The 21,699-nt window shown below is 40.2% G+C and overlaps 1 protein-coding gene across 1 annotated transcript in view; it reads right to left on the bottom strand.

Moving 5' to 3' along the window:
* CPNE4 (copine 4) overlaps nt 1-21,699 on the bottom strand; it is a 653,986-nt gene that overhangs the window by 506,839 nt on the left and 125,448 nt on the right. Inside the window, exon 2 of the mRNA XM_065942642.1 lies at nt 530-710. Coding sequence (XP_065798714.1) covers nt 530-709 — 180 coding nt within the window. The 5' untranslated portion in view covers nt 710. The remainder of the gene's footprint in view (nt 1-529; nt 711-21,699) is intronic.

The following is a 21,699-nucleotide window of genomic DNA, read 5'->3' as shown; positions in this document are numbered from 1 at the left end:
CTTATATGTGGAATCTAAAAAAATTATATAAATGAACTTATTTATAGAATAGAAACAGACTCACAGACTTAGAGAATGAATTTATGGTTAGCAGAGGGGGAAGGATGGAGGGGAGGGGTAGATTGGGAGTTTGTGATTAACATATACACACTGCTATATATAAAACAGATAATCAACAAGGACCTACTGCAAAGCACAAGGACCTCTGCTCAATATTTTGTAATAACATAAATGGGAAACTAATTTGAAAAAGAATAGATACATATATACGTATAACTGAATCACTTTGCTCTACACCTGAAACTAATATAACATTGTTAATCAGTTATACTCTAATATAAATTTTTTAATTTAAATATATAAATAAATATATAAATAAAAAAATCATGATACGAGCAGAAATGTGATCATATTCATTTCTAGAATTTTCTGTCTCACCGAAATAAACCACCTGAAGACAGGAAATGCCAAAACATTTTCGAATCTCTCCTCCTGCCATGCTTCTTTCCATTTCACTGGACATGCCTACCTCGAACCACTGCCCGTGGGACTGCATCTTGAGGATGACACAGGGGTCTGGTTTGGAAAGGGCATCTCTGTCGGAAATGCCTTTGCATGCCACACGTAGCTCAACTTTGGTCAGGCAGGGGCTGTTAAAGATTCCCAGTGTATTGGCAGCTGACTCATAAATGTTGCTCATCTTCTTCATTCTGTTTTAGGCAAGAAAAAGAGGAAAACAGACATGCCAATCACTACAGTATTTGTCAAAAGAGAAAGTCTCTCAATCACCCTTCAGGAAAATGTTAAACACACACTTTTGAGTACTGAATATATTATTTATCTGTTAGGGCCAGAGTTCCAGTGAAACAAACAAACAAAACCAAAGAAATAGGTGCTAATGCACTTGGCTAAGAACACTATTTTCTTATATGATTTGCATACATTTGCATAGCAAAATTTTTAGTCTATGAAATTATATTACTGAATTAGTGCAGCAGACTGCAAACCTTAATCAGCTCTCTAGTAAGAGCATGGCTTGTGTGAAATTTTACATAGTTGTTAATTCATCAATTTTAAGACATTCCAAGATATTAAGATTTCCCCCAAATCCAGCTTCTGTGTGATGGCACAGGGAAGGACAATTTTCCTTTCTCCAAACTCTGGCCTCCTTTCCCAAGATGTTTCTGATCTCCTGACTCAAACGCATAAGTCCATTTTCATAAGTCCGTTTCCCTTCCTTGCTCCTGCTGCCATGTCAGAAATGCGACTGTGACCATTTAGGGAGAGCATAAAGCCTAACCTACAGAATCAGCTGCCGCAAGTAATAACTGCAGCCCCCCTTCCTGTCTTCACACGGCCACCTTTCACTGACACTTTGCATGACCGCAGCTCCAGATTATAGGGAACTCTGAGCCCAACAATACTCTCCTCTTCTGAGAAGGGCTGGGCCTGTAGAGATGTTGACAGATCCTCTCCAGGGTAAGATCAATATCCTTCCCATGAAATTCTGCTTCCCTGTAGATTCCTTATGAGAAACAACACTGGAGTCCCACAGTGGAATTTCTTCATCTATAAATGAGGATAATCCATCCTTCTTCCTTCCCTTTCTCAACAAATAGTCAGTGAGTCCCCTTGGTATCTGATACCACAGTAGGCTGGAGTACACTGTAACCTCTTACACATACATGTACCCACACACCTGCAAACACACACACACACACACACACACACACACACACATACACCAGCTGTTTCTCCAAACTTAGCAGCTAGCTCCATGCCAAAAGCCAATTTTTCCAAAGTGACAATGCCTCTCCTTCATAGCAGATATCACTGGAATTTTCTCTCCCAGTCCTGCATCATAAGCCTCTCTACTCTCCCTCCCTTGTATATTCCAAGTCTCTGTGCTGTGCTGTACTTAGCTGCTCAGTCATGTCCAACTCCTTGTGACCCCATGAACTGTACCCACCAGGCTCCTCTGCCCATGAGGGTTCTCCAGGCAAGGATACTGGAGTGGATAGTCATGCCCTCCTCCAGGGGATCTTTCCAATCCAGGGATCGAACCCAGGTCTCCTGCACTGCAGGCAGATTCTTTACCATCTAAGGCATCAGGGAAGCCCAAGAATGCTGGAGTAGGTAACCTATCCCTTCTCCAGGAGATGTTCCTGACCCAGGAATCAAACTGAGGTCTCCTGCATTGTAGGCAGATTCTTTACCAGCTGAGTTACCAGGGAAGCCCTCCAAGTCTCTCATCCCCTATTTTATTTAATTATTGTGAACAGATGGTTTTTCCCATATATGCTGAAGGGAAGTTGAACTGAATCCCAAAAAGTTATGTCCTAGAACAGAAATGGGTAAACTATGGCCTGTGTGCCCAATCTGTCTTGCCACCTGCTTTGATACATAAAGTTTTGTTGGAACACAGGCCTTGTCATGCATTTATATAGTGTATGTGGATATCTTAATAGACAGCAGCTCAGAGTACTTTCAACAGAGCCTGCAAGGCCTGCAAAGCCTGAAATACCTACTCCCTGGCCCTTCCAATTGGAAATGTTCCCCAATCTCTGCTCTAAAATATCAGGTAAGGGGAGCCTGCAGTTGGGAAGAGCTGAGATTCTGTTTCAATATGTGTTATGGGATTAGTTTGAGGGTGAGAATTGCTCTATCCTCTATCATACTGAAAATTATAGGGAATTTGGGGCATTTGCTTTTTATACATGAGGAAATCCAAGCTCAGAGGGGACTGGGTACCTTAACTGTGTCACACAGTTATTCTAACAGCAGAGCTAAGACTAGAATGCCAGTTTTCTCTCTCTTAGCCCACACTAGTATTTATCATATGCGAAATGGTTGACTGAAGAATTGTTTGAGTCTACCAAGCAACAGTGAATATGACAATATCCTTGACTTATTTCAACTTCCATACAGAATCATTCTACTTTTAAATAAATTCTATTCATATGTAGAAAATGCACAAATCAAAAATGCACAGCTTAGTAAATGATGGTTCCTCTATTTTTACAGACTGTGAGCAGACCAATTATTAGAGCAACATAGAAGGCGTAGCATATATGAACTCTGATTTATAAAAAGGCACACAGAGAAAAAATAGCCAAGTATGAACAGGCTTTGTATCAGACAATATTGGAAAAAAAATTATCTATCAACTTTTTGATAAGAACAGATTATCTTTCATGAATTCTGCTTTCCCAAAGCATTAACTGACTCCTTGGATCCACACTGCTCTGCTGAGTTCTGAGTGGCCTCTTCTATCTCTAGGAGGCATTGCTACCTCTTTCTAACTGGCCCTATCCTTATAGACTCATAGCCATGTCCATCCCTTCCAACCCCCCCGCCCCCCCCCCCCCGATTTTTCTTAAACACTGTTTTTTTTTAAGAGCTGTTTTAGGTTCATAACAAAATTGAGAGGAAGGTTCAGGGATATCCCATTTGCCACCTTTTTATCTCCATTATGTTGGTGTTGGTGATGGACAGGGAAGCCTGGTGCGCTGCAGTCCATGGGGTCACAAAAAGTCAGACACAACTGAGCGATTGAACTGAACTGATGTTTGTTACAATCAGTGAACCTCCACTGACACATCATAGTTACCCAAAGTCTACAGTTCACATCAGGGTTAATTCTTGGAGTCGCATGTTCCATGAGTTTGGGCAAATGTATAATAATGTGTACACCCATTACTTTCCTAGATAGCATATTAAAAAGCAGAGACATTACTTTGCCAACAAATGTCCATCTAGTCAAGGCTATGGTTTTTCCAGTGGTCATGTATGGATGTGAGAGTTGGACTATAAAGGAAGCTGAGCACCAAAAAATTGATGCTTTTGAACTATGGTTTTGGAGAAGACTTTTGAGAGTCCCTTGAACTGTAAGGAGATCCAATCAGTCCATCCTAAAGGAGATGAGTCCTGGGTGTTCTTTGGAAGGACTGATGCTGAAGTTGAAACTCCAATACTTTGGCCATCTCATGTGAAGAGTTGACTCATTGGAAAAGACCCTGATGCTGAGAGGGATTGGAGGCAGGAGGAGAAGGGGATGACAGAGGACGAGATGGTTGGATGGTATTACCGACTCGATGGACATGAGTTTGAGTAAACTCCGGGAGTTGGTGATGTACAGGGAGGCCTGGCGTGTTGCAATTCACGGGGTCACAGAGTCAGACACGACTGAGCAACTGAACTGAACTGAACTGAACTTGAACACCCATTGTATTACCATACGGAGTAGTTTCACCACCCTAACAATCCTCTGTGCTCTATTTATTCATACCTCCTAACTCCTGGCAACCACTGATTCTTTTTACTGTCTCCACAGTTTTGCCTTTTCCAGAATGTCACAAAGATGGGAACCTTTTCAGTCTGGCTCCTTTCATCCAGGACTCCTTTCTATATAAAACAAGTGTGGTTATAGAATGGGACACCTACTCTAAGGCTGCGTCTTGGGATGTGATGGAAAAAAGACTGTCAAGACACATAGTTCCTTCCAGGGCCAAATCCTGGCTCCTTCACTTACTATGTAAACTTGAACAGGGTTCTTAACCCCTCTTGGAGTACCTACCTTGAAGCTGATATGAAGGGCAGATGAAATAATACATTCAAAGTGATTAGCACAATGCCAAGCATATAGTGAAAGTGAAAGTTGCTCAGTTGTGTCCAACTCTTCGTGACTCCATGGAATGTAGTCCATGGAATTCTTTAGGCCAGAATACTGGAGTGGGTAGCCTTTCCCTTCTCCAGGGGATCTTCCCAACCACATGGGTCAAACCCAGGTCTCCCGCATTGCAGACAGATTCTTTGCCAGCTGAGCCACAGGGAAGCCCAAGAATACTGGGATGAATAGCTTATCCCTTCTCCAGTGAATCTTCCAGACCCAGGAATCAAACAGGGGTCTCCTGCATCACGGGCAGATTCTTTACCAACTGAGCTATCAGGGAAGCCCAAGTATACAGTAAATGCTCCAAAAATGGAGCTATTATTGTAATTTGACTGCTCTCAAGGTTAAATCACTCATTCTCCCACTGCCAACTGGAAACTCTCTCTGATTTTCTGCTATTACTCTAGGCTCAGGCTTCTACTTGACCCCTTAAATTCATTCTGTCTTTTCAGTCCACAGTCTGGGCATAACACTTTCCACCTAAGAGCACAGAGCTGCCTCTCAAATCAGTAGTTTGTCTGAGGATTCATATACATTGATTAGCTGATAACTCTCACATATTTTGAAGGTAGATAGTAAAACATGTAACAATCTGATCACATAGGCCAAAAGTTGCCTAAAATAATTTAAAACTATTAGGAAAGCTTCTTTTATGCCATAACCATGAATGACATCCTAAGCTATAAGTGTATGTAGTATTCTGAGCTATTCTGAGTATTCTAAGTTGATAGTAAATTTAAATTGTCAATAAGTGAATAAAAAAAAATGAACAGGAGGCACATGTTTAGAGACTTTCTTTTAAACAATTGGGTATATGATCCAAAAACTTTTTAATGAATCATTCTTTTAGGCGATGGTGAAGATTTGGGGGATTGAGAGCTTTGAAAATAGATGATGAAATAATCATTCAAGAAAAATCAATCTAGTGCCAATACAATGGTTGAACTAGAGGAGAAAAAAACTTATGACTGTCTAAGGCTGTATAAGGTCATTATTTATTTCTCCTTTTTTCATTGATTTCCCCCTTCTTCTTTTGTTCAGGGACCTAAGAGACTGATCTCCACTGAATAACAGACCACCGTTGGCTAGCTTCCTGTTGCTATGGTCTGAATGTGCCCCACCCCCAAGGTTGAAATCCTAATCCCTGAAGGTGATGAGATTAGAAGGTGAAGCCTCAAGAGGGTGGAACCCTCATGAATGACATTAGTGCTCTTATAAAAGAGACCCACAGAACTCTCCAGGCCATTTTGCCATGTGAAAACACAGTGGGAAAAGAGCCCTCATCCAACCATGATGGCACTCTGATCATGGGATGTCTAGCCACCAGAAATGTGAGCCAAATCCCAACATGACCCAGTCTTGTAGGGCGACTCCATTTCCATGGCTCTCACAATGCTTTGGGAATACAGGTTCTTTCCTTGGCTCCTTCAGGCTTACAGTTATGCTAGAGTTGGGGAACCATAACCCCTCAGATTTGGTCCTAGTCACCCATGAGCTGAGAGTAATTGGTCAAGTTTCCAGAAAAAGGGCAGCTGTGAGCCATTAGCAGCCAGCACTCACATGTATTGGGCACTGGAGGATAGATGCACTACCTTGATAAAGGGAAACTGGGCAGAGTATCGGCAGGGTCTATTTTACCACAGTGGTTAGTCTACTTTAGGTTAGGGACTACTTCTTATACTTTATTGTATCCCTAATAGTGTTCACCTTGATAATATTTATATACTGATGATGAAACCACTATAGACCCCTACTTTCAAGGGATGGGATATAGGACACACCTATGCACAAGTGAAAGCCATACCTAGATGGACATATTGGAGATCATGAATTCCTTTGGCGGCCCAGATGTAGCAGGAGTCCTGACCTTGACTTTGGAGGTGGTATACAGGTCAGTGAAGTCAGACCGTTTGGCCTTGGCCCAGGTGAAGCTCATGGTTGAAAGGTGATCACAAAATACAGCTCTGTCAACCAGTGATCAGCTACCTCCAGCCCCAGATAAGTGGAGTAAACAAGTAATTTCACACTCTGTTAGAGGACAGGATTAATACGGCCAGATTATCAATACATTTTCCATGGCCTATGTAAATCCGTTTGTTGCCTTCCTTACAATACTCTGGTTTTACAGAGACTAATGTCTGCTGAGAATTATTTTGATGAAAGCTGACTTTTGGCTAATTTTAGCAGCAAATTATAATTGTCCTTTCACTTGGAAAACTTAAGTTATTAAAAAAAAAAAAAAACCACCTCTTCAGCATATATACACTCTTTTAACAGGACAAACTGATCCTGAAACTTAATTAGTTTCTGAATGAGTTGCACACAGCACCAAGAAAATAGAGAGCCCAAGAGAGAAGAGAATCACCTCCAGTTCACAGGGGAACCAGCTGAGCAGAGCTTGTCTTAAAGCTGCATTAAGATTAAGTGCATAATCTCCGTTCTGCTTGCCCTGGCATTATCCAGCCTTTTTAAACGTTGCAGCAGAATGCTACTATGCTGGATGTCTCTATCACACAACATTTTCGTCTCAGTGCAAGAAATATGATGGGGAATCTACTATGTGCCTGTTGCTGCAGTGGGTCCAGAGGCCACAGGCATCATTCACTCAGTTGGTGAGAAAGCAGGTATTATTCCCTCAACTTGTGAATTTATTTCCTATTCAACCTATTTGTAGATTAACAGTAACTCTACTCATAGGCGGCAAGCATGATGATGGATACTAATAAGACAGCCCATCTCCTACATATTCATATCCTGGAGCAGTTTCTCAGGCTATGCATGATCATGGGTCACGTGGAAAGCTTGTTAAGACATAGTTCCTGTTTCAAGAGTCTGGAGTGGGGGGCCTGAGACTGTTCCCAGATGTCACTGATCCCACTGCCTATGGACCACACTTGAGTGGCAAGATTGCTGACTACAAACCAACCATTTATAAAACAAGGCAAACTGCCATTGAGGTTTTTCATCTTACGTATGAGATGCCAATAGTCCCCAACCTTTTTGGTACCAGGGACTGGTTTCATGAAAGACAATTTTTCCACATACCTGGTGGGGATGATTTCAGGATAATTCAAGTACACTAGAATTTATGTTCCTATTAGAATCTAATGGTACCACTGATCTGACAGGAGGCAGAACTCAGGCGGTAATGTGAGTGATGGAGAGCAGCTGTAAATATAGATGAAGCTTCACTCTCTGAAGTGCTACTCACCTCTTGCTACATGGCCTGATTCCTAACAGACCACAGACTGTTATTGGGTACTGGTCCATGGCCTGGTAATTGGTAACTCTGGTATAGAGGACGAGAGTATGGATCCAGCATTAGAATATTTGATGCTAACACAAGCCCTGCTACTCCCTGTGTATGACTTTGGCCAAGTTAACTGACTCCTCTGTACCTCAGTTTTAACATCTGTGGAATGAAAATAATCATAGCTCCTGCCTTATAGAGCTGTACTAAATTAAATGAATTAATCCTCATAATGTCTTCAGAACCGGACATAGAACAACGGACTGGTTCCAAATTGGGAAAGCAGTACATCAAGGCTGCATGCTGCTACCCTGCTTATTTTACTTATATGCAGAGTACATCATGTGAAATGCTGGGTTGGATGCACCACAAGCTGGAATCAAGACTGGGAGAAATATCAATAACCTCAAATATGCAGATGACACCACCTTTATGGCAGAAAGTAAAGAGGAACTAAGGAGCCTCTTGATGAAAGTGAAAGAGGAGAGTGAAAAAGCTGGCTTAAAACTCAATATTCAAAAAACCAAAATCATGGCATCCAGTCCCGTCACTTCATGGCAAATAGATGGGGAAGCAGTGGAAACAATGACAAACTTTATTTTCTTGGGCTTCAAAATCACTGCAGATGGTAAGTGTAGCCATGAAATTAAAAGACGCTTGCTCCTTGGAAGAAAAGCTATGATGAACCTAGACAGCATATTAAAAAGGAGAGACATCATTTGGCCAACGAAGTCCGTGTGTAAAAGCTATGATTTTTTCAGTAGTCATGTATGAATGTGAGAGTTGAACCATAAAGAAGGCTGTGTTTCAAAGAATTGATGCTTTTGAACTGTGGTGTTGGAGAAGACTCTTGAGAGTCCCTTGGATAGCAAGGAGATCAAACCAGTCAATCCTAAAGGAAATAAATCCTGAATATTAATTGGAGGGACTGAGGCTGAGTCTCCAATACTTTGGCCACCTGATATGAACAGCCGACTCATTGGAAAAGATCCTGATCCTGGGTAATACTGAAGGCAGGAAGAGGAAGGGATGACAGAGGATGAAATGGTTAGATGGCCATCACCAACTCAATGGACATGAGTTTGAGCAAGCTCCAGGAGATGGTGAAGGACAGGGAAGCCTGGTGTGCTGCAATCCACGGGGTTGCAAAGAGTTGGACACAACTGAGTGACTGAACAACAACTACCACATTGTTGGTGGGAATGTAAATTGGTGTAGCCACTATGCAGAACAGTATGAAGGTTTTCCATAAAACTAAAAATAGACCTGCCATATGATCCAGCAATCCCACTCCTGGCATGTTTATGGACAAAGCAACAATTCAAAAAATACATACATCCTTATGTTCATAGCAGCACCATTAACAATAGCCAAGATGTGGAAATCCAGCAGATGAATGTATGAAGAAGATGTGATACACACACACACACACACACACACACACACACAAAATAATGGAATACTACTCAACCATAAAAAGAATGAGTAAATGCCATTTTCAGCAACATGGATGGACTTAGAGGTTATCACACTAAATTAAGTCAGACAGAGAAAGAAAAATACTACATGTATCAATTGTATGTGAACTCTAAAATATGACACAAATTAACTTATATGCAAAACAGAAACAGACTCAGAGAGAGAGAACGGACTTGTATTTGCCGAGGGGGCACTGGGGGAGGGATGGATTGGGAGTTTGGGATTAACACATGCAAAGTATTACATATAGAAGGCATAAACAACAAGGTTCTACTGCATAGCACAAGGAACTCTCTATTCAATATTCTGTGATAAACCATAATGGAAAAAAATATGAAAAAGAATGTGTATATGTATAACTGAATCACTCTACTATATAGTAGAAATTAAGACATAAATCAACTATACTTCAATTTAAAAAAAGCTTTTTTTAAAGAAGACTCTCAATAAAAGTGGCAACTGGGGAATTACACTGCACAACACTTCCTCAAACGTTCCTGACTTATCTGATTTTCCTAAGGGTCACACTGCTATGCTCCTCCCTCTTCCTGGATATCCCCTCAACTTCCAGGACCATTCTCTCTCAGTCCTCAAAACTTTTAGATTCCTTATTACTTTTCCTTCATAGAGAGCTCTTTACTTTACAAATTAATCTGCCCTCTAGGTTCCTTTCCTCTCACAACTTTAATCATGCTCAGGCCCCCTTGATTCCTGCTTTCAGTGCATAAACACTGAATCTTCCCATGAGAGCTGAAAAGAGAGAAAAGCTGGAAACATTTATACTTTTTGTTTTTGTGAAGCCTATAATGTTCTAGAAATCTCTTTTAAAAATAGCCTGTTTTCCTAACCACTAATACTAACACTAATAACAAACTGCACAGTGTTTCACATAGTTCTTGAGAAAATCTCTTGAGGTAAGTATTGTCAGCCTCACTTTGTAGATGTAAAAATACGGCTCATGATGGTAAGTCACAGCTGCCAAGTGACGGACTTAGGAATTAAGCCTGGGTCTAATGGACTCCACAATCTGCGTTTCTGATCATTTCTTATAAAATGATTTATACTCTTAGTTAGCTTAACAATTATTTTCCTTCTAGATTATGCAAAGGAAAACTTCAAACTTGTTCCAATTTTAATAAATCTCTAAGGTGTACTGTGAACATTAATGACCTTTTGCTTCAGCAGCCTTGAAAAATTCACTTTTCTTTTCTCCCCTTAATCCCAAGGCAGCCCAGGTCACTTTGGAACTCTTTAACAATAGCATTATCAAGAGGTTGAGGGGTCTGGGAACTCAGGGACCTCATGATTTCATCGATGGGTTACAGATGGTGGGGCTACAACACCAGCAAACCTGGAAATAAAACCACATGAACCTCAAAAGGCCATGGTGCTAACAAATAAGATTCAAAATTGACAACGTGTGAATTTGAATGTTTTTCTTGAAATATACTATGCCAAATCACACAAGTGCAGTAAATTATTATTTCAGAAATTTCCTAACTTTCTAATTTAAGACAACCAAAAAACCAAAAGAAAAAAATCCAGCAGAGATCCTATTTCCTGAAAAAGAGCTTTTTTTGGTTAAATGTACATGAGGAATCAGATATATCAATGTTCTAGGAACTTCCGGGCTCACAGTTGTGTCTCTGACAATGAATCATAAGGATGAAATTTTTCTAGAAAGCAATTATGTCCATTGCATCACATTCATATTAATTTTATAGCACTCAAATGCCACCCAGTTTTAGGAGAACTGGATAGACAAATTTAACTGGATTATTATAAAGGCTGACAGAAAGTTTTAAAAAGGAAACATGAACAAAATGTTAAAGGAAATTGTATGAATGGCTGTCTCTTCCTTTTAACAGCCCTTCCTTCTCCTACCACACGAAAGGCAACTATAGCTTCTGAATAAAAGAGAAAAAGCAAATTTAGATGATGTTTTATTATTTTGGTACTGAAATAATTTCCTCCTGTTTCTCAGGCAACTAAATTTAGCCAACAGAAAAATCAAATCCCAGTCTTCTTTTGTTCGGTTATTTTCCTTTTTCATATAATCACAGGGTGAATTCTTCTACTAATGTCATGTTAACAGGAAGCTGAAGACTCACAAAATGGACTGTGTGTTTCTAGTCTCGTATATGTGGCTAAATTTAAAAGCAAAAAGGAACAACATTATTTTTATGTTCACCCGGAGACACTATAGATAGTATAAGAAGCCAGGAGCAAATTTCCTTGAAAAAGCATCATAATAGATCTACTGATGAGTCTTGTTCCACTCCTACACCTCGTTTAAGACTTGCTTCTGCTTTGAATGACATCCTAGCATTAATAGGCTTTTGCTTAGTTAGCACAGGGCAGTATTTTTTAATGTGGCATTACACTTCATGGCAGATAGATGGGGAAACAGTGGAAACAGTGGGTGACTTTATTTTTCTGGACTACAAAATCACTGCAGATGGCGATTGCAGCAATGAAATTAAAAGACACTTACTCCTTGGAAGGAGAGTTATGACCAATCTAGACAGCATATTAAAAAGTAGAACATTACTTTGCCAACAAATGTCCATCTAGTCAAGGCTATGGTTTTTCCAGTGGTCATGTATGAATTTGAGAGTTGGACTATAAAGAAATCTGAGCACTGAAAAATTGATGCTTTTGAACTGTGGTGTTGGAGAAGACTCTTGAGAGTCCCTTGGACTGCAAGGAGATCCAACCAGTCCATCCTAAAGGAGATGAGTCCTGGGTGTTCATTGGAAGGACTGATCTGCTGAAGCTGAAACTCCAATACTTTGGCCACCTCATGAGAAGAGCTGACTCGTTGAAAAAGACCCTGATGCTGGGAAAGATTGAGGGCAGGAGGAGAAGGGGATGACAGAGGATGAGATGGTTGGATGGCATCATCGACTCGATGGACATAGGTTTGGGTGGACTCTGGGAGTTGTTGATGGACAGGGAGGCCTGGAGTGCTGTGGTTCATGGGGTCGCAAAGAGTCAGACATGACTGACCAACTGAACTGAACTGAACTGAATCGAACTGAACCTTTATGCTTGATGTGTAATGACGTTTCTATAGAAAGTTTCAAAATGGCAAGAAATAAGCTTATGGCCTTGCTAGAGTAGCAACAGATGAAAACAAATAAGAGGTGAGAACTGAGGTATAGGAGTACTATGTAGAGTGGGTGAGATCTGGGAGTGGAGAAAGGACTGCTGGAAAGGCAAGCTGTTCTGGAGGTTATCATCATTAACTGTCTCAGATATCTGCTGTAAGTACAAATCATGATACTTCAAAAGCCGACAGCAGATGTGGAAGGTATGGTATCTGCATGTCAGTGTTCACATGCGGACACATGCACACATTAATTCTCTTCCTCTTTCTCCCAATGAATTTCCAGAGTACCAAGTGGGGCTGTTTTTGCATAACGACGTGAAAAATCTACATTTAGTGGAGGAGTCTGAAAAGGAAAACTACCATTTCCTCATGAGCACTAAGAAACTTCAGGCATCTGCTGGCAGCAGGAAGAGATACTGACTGAATGGATCAAGTTTAAACACCTGGACAAGGCATTTGCAAGACGTGATGAGATGGCAAAGAAACCTGACTGAAGCCATGTGTGTAGGGGCTGGAAGTTCCATAGATTTCCATCCTCACTGACTTTAAGAATAATTATGAACACAGGAAAGCCTACAGGTTCCAGGGTAGGCAGAGACACAGCATAGAAACAAACAAGTGCCACAAGGACAACCACAATAGTACCAATGAAACCAACCACAACTATTCTTGTATATTTGCATGACAGCACTGTTCTCAGTGCTGCCAGTTACACCAGTACATTCAATCTTTTCAATCGCTATGAAGGGTAACTCAGTATTGTTTCAGTTCTACAGATGAGAAAACTGAGAGTCAGAAAATCTAAGTAAATTCCTAGATCACAGGATTCAATCAGATTCTTTTAACTCCAAAGTTACAGGATTCAGCCTGTAATGTTATTTGGCCTTCCCTGTAAACTTTAACATCCCGGTTCAGTTTCTAATTCTATATGAGTTCCTTAAGACAGACAGTCCCAGAGAGTTATATCTCATTCACTCACTCATAAAATATTTATTTAACATTTCAAATATGTGCTGGGAACCATGCTGGGTACTGGCAGATACAAAGAGGAAAGGACATGGTCACTAATCCAAGAAAATTGCAGGCAAATGGGAAATATCAGCTAAGTCTTTTTTTTTTTTTTTTTTTTGCAGTATAGTTGATTTACAATGTTATTTGCTTTTTGCTTTACAACAAAGTGAATCAGTTATACATATATATATATACCCATTCTTTTTTATTTTATTTTCTCATATATGTTACTACAAAGATTTGAGCAGAGTCACCCAAGCTATACAGGGGTCCTCATTAGTTATCATCTATTTTATATACAGTAGTATGTATATGTCAATACCAAACTCTCAATTTATCCCTTCCCCCTGTTCCCTGTTGGTAACCATAATTTATTTTCTAAATCTGTGACTGTATTTTTGTTTTGTAAATAACTTCATTTCTAAAAATTTTCCAGATTTCACATATGAGTGATAGCATATAATATTTATCTTTCTCTTGAGAGTCCCTTGGACTGCAAGGAGATCCAACCAGTTATCCTAAAAGAAATCAGTCCTGAATATTCATTGGAAGGACTGAAGCTGAAGCTGAAACTCCAATACTTTGGCCACCTGATGCGAAGAGCTGACTCTTGAAAAGACCCTGATGCTGGGAAAGATTGAAGGCAGGAGGAGAAGGGGACAACAGGGGATGAGATGGTTGGATGGCATCACTGACTCAATGGGCATGAGTTTGAGTAAACTCCGGGAGTTGGTGATGGACAGGGAGGCCTGGCGTGCTGCAGTCCATGGGGTCACACAGAGTTGGACATGACAGAGTGACTGAACTGAACTGAACTGACTTAACTCCGTATAACAATCTCTAGGTTCATCCATGTTGCTGCAAATAGTATTACTTTATTTTTTATGGCTGAGTAATATTCCATTATAGATATATACCACATCAACTTTATCCATTCCTCTGTCATGGACATTTAGACTGATTCCATGCCCTGGCTATTGCAAACAGTGCTGGCATGAATGTTAGGGTGCATATATCTTTTCAAATTAAAGATTTCTCTGGATACATGCCCAGGAGTGAGACTGCTAGATCATATGGTACCTCTAGTTTTAGTTTTTTATGGAACCTCCACACTCTTTTCCACACTGCCTATAGCAAGTTATATTCCCATTAGCACTATAGGAAGGTTACCTTTTCTCCATCCCTCTCCAGCATTTATTGGTCTGTAGATTTTTTTGATGATGGCCATTCCAACTTGTGTTGAGGTAATTCACCTCACTGTAGTTTTGATTTGCATTTCTCTAATAATTAGTAAGCACCAGGGCTTCCCTGGTAGCTCAGCTAGTAAAGAATCTGCCTGCAATGCAGGAAACCCCAGTTTGATTCCTGGGTCAGGAAGATCTCCTGAAGAAGGGAAAGGCTACCCACTCCAGTATTCTTGGGCTTCCCTCATGGCTCAGCTGGTAAAGAATCTGCCTGCAATGCAGGAGACCTGGGTTCAATCCCTGGGTTAGGGAGATGCCCTGGAGATGGGAACGGCTGCCTACTCCAGTATTCTGGTCTGGATAATTCCATGGTCATTCCATGACCATGTATAGTTCCTGGGGTCACAAAAAGTCAGATATGACTGAGCAACTTTCAACAAATAATAAGTAAAGCTGAGGATTTTTTCATGTACTTTTTGGTTATCTCTATGTCTTCTTTGAGAAATGCCTATTTAGATCATCCACCCATTCTTCAATTGAGTTTTTTTTTTTTTTTTAATATTGAACTATTAAAGAGGCTATCTTTTCTCCATTTATAGTCTTGCCTCCTTTGTCAAAGACAAAGTGCCCATTTGTTGTTCTGTCACTAATTTGTGCCCAACGACTTGTGACCCCATGGACTGCAGCATGCCAGGCCTCCCTGCCTCTCACCATCAACCAGAATTTGCCAAGTTCATGTCCATTGAATCAGTGATGCCATGGTACACTGAGCACTAACTTTGTAACAGTTAATGGGGAAAATTGCAAGTGGCCATCCACTTCTTAAAGTGCCCATAAATGTGTGGTTTTATCTCTGAGTTTGCTATCTTGTTCCATTTATCTATATTTTTGTTTTTGTTCCAGTACCATGTGGTCTTGATTACTGTAGCTTTGTAGTATAGTCTAATTTCAGTGAGCCTGATTCTTCCAGATCCATTTTTCTTTCTCAAAATTGTTTTGGCTATTTGGGTTCTTTTGTATTTCTATACAAATTGTAGAATGGTTTATTCTAATTCTGTGAAAAATACTATTGGTAATTTTAGAGAAATTGCATTGACTCTGTAGATTGCTTTGGGTAGTATAGTCATTTTTACAATATTGATTGTTCCAAACCAAGAACATAGTATGTCTCTCTATCTGTTTGTGTCATCTTTGATTTCTTTCATCAGTATCTTATACTTTTCTGAGTAGAATTCTCTTGTCTCTTTAGGTAGGTTTATTTCTAGGTATTTTACTATTTTTGATGTGATGGTAAACAAGATTGTTTCTTGAATGTCTCTTTCTGATTACTCATTAGAATGTAAGAGATTTTTGTGTAATAATTTTGGCATGCTGCAGCCCATGGAGTCACAAAGAGTCAGATATGACTGAGCAACTGAACTGAACTGAACATTACCAAATTCACTGATGAGCTCTAGTGGCTTTCTGGTGGCATCTATCATGTCATCTGGAAACAGTGACAATTTTCTTCTTTTCCAATTTGGATTTCTTTTCTTTTTCTTTTCTAACTGCCATGGCTAGCACTTCCAAAACTATGTTAAGTTTAGGTAGTGAGAGTGGACATCCATGTCTTGCTCCTGATCTCAAAGGAAAAGCTTTCAATTTTTCACCACTGAGAATAATATTTAGTGCAGGTTTGTCATCTATAAACTTTGTTATGTTGAAGTATGTTCCCTCTAGGCCTACTTTCTGGAAAGTCTTTTTTTTTTTTTTTCCATAAATGTGTGCTGAATTTTGTCAAAACCTTTTTCTGCATCTATTGAGATGATACTATGGTTTTTATTCTTCATTTGCTAATGTACTGTATCCCAGTGATTGATTTATGTATACTGAAGAATCCTTGCATCCCTGGGATAAATTCCACTTGATCATGGTGTGCATGCATGCATGCTTAGTCACTCAGTCGTGTCTGACTCTTTGCAACACTATGGACTGGAGCCCACCAGTCTCCTCTGTCTATGGGATTCTCCAGGCAAGAATACTGGAGTGGGTTGCCATTCTTCCTCCAGAGGGTTGTCCTGCCCAGGGATGGAACCCACTTCTCTTACATTTCCTGCACTGGCAGGTGTTTTTTCTTTTTCCACCAGTAGTACTACCTGGGAAGCCTCTGATCATGATGCATAATCCTTTTAATGTGTTGTCAAATTGGTTTGCTAGAATTTTGAGGATTTTTGCTTCTATGGTCATCAAGATGTTGGACTTTAATTTTCTTTTTTTGTGGTATCTTTGTCTAGTTTTGGTATCAGGGTGATAGTGGCCTCAGAATGAGCTTGGGAGAGTTCCTCTCTCTGCAACTTTTTGGAAGACTTTGAGGATAGGTCTTTTCTAAATGTTTGACAGAATTCACCTGTGAAGTCATCTGATCCTGGACTTCTTTTACTAGAAGATTTTTTTAAAAATCAGTTTCAATTTCATTACTTGTGATTGGTCTGTTCATGCTTCTCAACTCTTCCTGATTCAGTCTTGGAAAGCTGTACTTTTCTAATTTGTCCATTTCTTCTAGGTTGCCCATTTTATTGACAGTTGCTTGTAGTAAGTCTCTTATGATTCTTTGTATTTCTGCAGTGCCAGTTGTAACTTCATTTTTATTTCTAATTTTGATTGAGTCCTCTCCCTCTTTTTTCTTGATGAATTTCACTAAAGGCTTGGCAATGTTGTTTATCTTTTCAAAAAAACAGCTTTTAGTTTCATTGATCTTAGCTCTTATTTTCTACATCTCCATTTCATTTATTTCTGCTCTGATCTTTATTACTTCTTTCCTTCTACTAATTTTGGGGTTTTTTTGTTTTTCTTTCTCTAGCAGCTTTAGATGTAAGGTTAGGTTGTTTATTTGAGATTTTTCTTGTTTCCTGAGGTAAGACTGTACTGCCATAAACTTTCCTCTTAGAACTGCTTTCTTTGAATCTCATCATTTTTGGATCTCGTGCCTTTGTTTTCACAGTCACTAGGTATTTTTTAATTTCTTCTTTGACTTCTTCAGTAATCCATTTGCATTTAGTAGCATATTATTTCGGAGAAGGCAATGGCAACCCACTCTAGTACTCTTGTCTGGACAATCTCATGGACAGAGGAGCCTTGTAGGCTTCAGCCCATTGGGTTGCTGAGTCAGACAGGACTGAGCGACTTCACTTTCACTTTTCACTTTCATGCATTGGAGAAGGAAATAGCAACCCACTCCAGTGTTGTTGTCTGGAAAATTCCAGGGACGGGGGAGCCTGGTGGGCTGCCGTCTATGGGGTCACACAGAGTCGGACATGACTGACGCGAATTAGCCGCTGCCGCAGCAGTAGCAGCATATTGTTTAGCCTCCACGTGTTTGGGTTTGTTTACAGCTTTCCCACCCCCCACCCCCCCCCCCGTAGCTGATTTCTAATCTAATGCTTGTAGTTGATTTCTAATCTAATCTTGTAGCTGATTTCTAATCTAGTGCTGTTTCCAACAGTATTGTGGTGCTGGATATGATTGATATGATGCTTGATATGATTTCAATTTTCTTAAGTTTATGAGGGTTGCTTAGTGGCCCAGAATGTGGTCAATTCTGGGGAATGTTCCATGTGCACTTGAGAAGAATGTTCATTCTGTGGCTTTTGAATGGTATGCTCCATAAATGCCAATTAATTCCATCTGGTCTAATGTGTCATTTAAGGCCTGTGTTTCCTTATTTTCTGCCTGAATGATATGTCCACTGGTGAAAATAGAGTGTTAAAAGTCCCCCATTATTATGTTTTACTATTGATTTCTTCTTTTAGGACTGTTAGTATTTGCCTTATATATTAAAGTGCTCCTATGCTGAGTGCATACATACGTGTTATTGTTGTTCAGTAGCTAAGTCGTGTCCAACTCTTTGCAACCCTGTGGACTGCAGTATGTCAGGCTTCCCTGTCCTTCACTGTGTCCCGGAGTCTGCTCAAACTCATGTTCATCGAGTCAGTGATGCAATAAAACCACCTCATCCTCTGTCATTCCCTTCTCCTCCTGCCTTCAATCGTTCCAGCATCAGAGACCTTTCCACTGAGTTGGCTCTACATCAGGTGGCCAAAGTATTGGAGCTTCAAAGTATTGGAAGTATTGGAGGATATATATTTACAACTGTTATATATTCTTGGATTGATCCCTTGATCATTATGTAATGTTCTTGTCTCCTGCAACAGTCTATTTTAAAGTCTGTTTTGTCTGATATGGATATTGCTACTGCAGCTTCTTTCTGATTTCTATTTGCCTGGAATAACTTATTCCATCCCCTCATGTTCAGTCTATATGTATCCCTAAATCTGAAATGGGTCTTCTGTAGACAGCATATATGATGGTCTTGTTTTTGTATCTATTCAGCCTTTGGTGTCCTTTGGTTTCAGCATTTAATCTGTTTATGTTTAAAGTAATTATCAATCATGTGTTCAGTCACTCACACACACACACACACGCACACAATATTAAAGTTAGTCATCAATCAGCATGAAAAGAGAACAAAAAAGGAAGGGAAGGAAAAAGACATACAAAAACAAAGTGAACACATTTAACAAAATGGCAATTAAAACATACATATAATTATGGGCCAAAGTGGCTCAGTGGTAAAGAATCCACCTGCCAATACAGGAGATACTGGCTCAATCTCTGGATCAGGAAGATCCCCTGGAGGAGGGCATGACAACCTATTCCAGTATTCTCGCCTGGAGAATCCCATGGACAGAGGAACCTTGTGGGCTACAGTCCATAAGGCTGCAAAGAGTCAGACAAGACTGAGTGACTGAGCCTTTTCTTTTCCACCTAGAGAAGTTCCTTTAGCATTTGCTGTGAGGCTGGTCTGGTGGCACTGAGTTCTCTTAGATTTTGCTTGTCTACAAAGCTTTTTATTCCTCCATTGAATTTGAATGAGAGACTTGCTGGGTTCAGTATTCTTGGTTGTAGCCTCTTCCTTTCCATCACTTCAAATGTATCATGCCACTTTTTTCTGGTCTGCAGAGTTTCTGCTGAGAAAACAGATAATATCCTTAAGGGAGTTCTCTTGCACATTAGATGGATATTGCTTTTCCTTTGTAGTTTTAATATTTTTTTCTCACCTTTACTTTTTGTCAGTTTGATTACTAATTATCTCAGTGTGTTCCTCCTTGAGTTATCCTACGTGAAACTCTATACTTCCTGGAGTTTGGTGACTATTTCCTTTCCCATGTTAGTATAATTTTCAGTTATTATCTCTTCAATTATTTTCCCAGATTCTCTCTCTGTTCTCTTTCTAGGGCCCCTATAACGTGAATGTTAGTGTGTTTAAGACTGTCCCAAGGGGATCTCAGACTGTTTTCATTTAATTTCAATTTGTTTTCTTTATTCTGCTCCATGGTAGCAATTTCCACCATTGTCTCTTCCAGGTGACTTCTCCATTCTTCAGCCTCAGTTGTCCTGCTGTTTATCCCTTTTAGTGTATTTTTCATTTCAGTTATTGCCTAGTTCAATGATATTTCTTTATTCTTTAGTTCTTCTAGGTCTTTGTACTAGAATCATTTCTCGTACTTCTTGATCTGTGCCTCTGTTCTTTTTCCAAGATCTTGGGTCATCGTTACTATCAATTCTCTGAATTCTTTTCCTGTAGAATGTATATCTCCTGAGTATCCATTTCTTTTAGTTGTTTTTCTTTGCCTCTATCTTGTTCCTTCATCTGGGACACATTCCTCTGTTCTCTCATTTTGTCTAACTTTCTGTGATTTGCTGTTTCTGTTTCACAGGTTCCTGAGTTACAGTTCTTGCTTCTGGTCTCTGCCCTCTGGTGAAAGAGGCTGTTAAGAGGCTTTACAGGCTTCCCAGTGGGGGGGATTGGTGCCTGCCTATGGGGAGTGGAGGTGTGTCTTGTCCATCTAGTGGGCAGAACCATGTCAGAGTGTGTTTGTCAACCAATTGTGTGCTGAGAGAGACTTTAAAGAGCCTGTCTTCTGATGGGTGAGGCTGTGTTCCTACTCTGTTTTTTGTCTGAAGTGTCCAAGCACTGGAGACTTTAGGTTGTTGTGGGGGGTTGGGGAGGGCAGGTCATGATGAGAAAACAGTGGCCTCCAGGAGGGCTAACGCTGAGGTCACCACCACTGTCCTTGTCCCCACAGTGAGCCACAGCTGTCCCCTGTCTCCACAGAGACCATCCAATACCAGCTAAGTCTTACAATGCTCAAAATTCCCCAGGCCAGGATTCAACAGTATGTGAACCATGAAATTCCAAATGTTCAAGCAGTATTTTAAAAAGGCAGAGGAAACAGAGATCAAATTGCCAACATCCATTGGATCACTGGAAAAGCAAGAGAATTCCAGAAAAACATCTACTTCTGCTTTATTGCCTATGCCAAAGACTTTGACTGTGTGGACCACAACCACCTGGAAAATTCTTAAAGAGATAGGAATATCAGACCACTTACCTGCCTCATAAGAAATCTGTATGCAGGTAAAAAGGCAACAGTTAGAACTGGACTTGGAACAACAGACTGGTTCCAAATCGGGAAAGGAGTATGTCAAGGCTGTATATTGTCACCCTGCTTATTTAACTTACATGCAGAGTACATCAGGAAAAATGTCGGCCCAGATGAAGCACAAGCTGGAACCAAGACTGCCAGGAGAAATATCAGCAACCTCAGATACACAGAAGACACCACTCTTATGGTAGTAAGTGAAGAAGGACTAAAGAGCCTCTTGATGAAAGTGAAAGAGGAGGGTGAAAAAGTTGGCTTAAAACTCAACATTTGGAAAACTAAGATCATGGCATCTGGCCCCATACTTCATGGCAAATAGATGGGGAAACAGTGGAAACAGTGGCTGACTTTATTTTGGGGGGCTCCAAAATCACTGCAGATGGTGACTGCAGCCATGAAATTAAAAGACACATGCTCCTTGGAAGAAAAGCTATGATAAACCTAGATAGCATATTAAAAAGCAGAGGCATTACTTTGCCGAAAAAGGTCTATCTAGTCAAAGGTATGGT

Source organism: Muntiacus reevesi, chromosome 8 (assembly GCF_963930625.1).
Source record: "Muntiacus reevesi chromosome 8, mMunRee1.1, whole genome shotgun sequence".
Classification (NCBI taxonomy): domain Eukaryota; kingdom Metazoa; phylum Chordata; class Mammalia; order Artiodactyla; family Cervidae; genus Muntiacus; species Muntiacus reevesi.
Note: the sequence above shows the minus strand (reverse complement) of the source record. Positions and strands in the feature narration are given on the sequence as shown.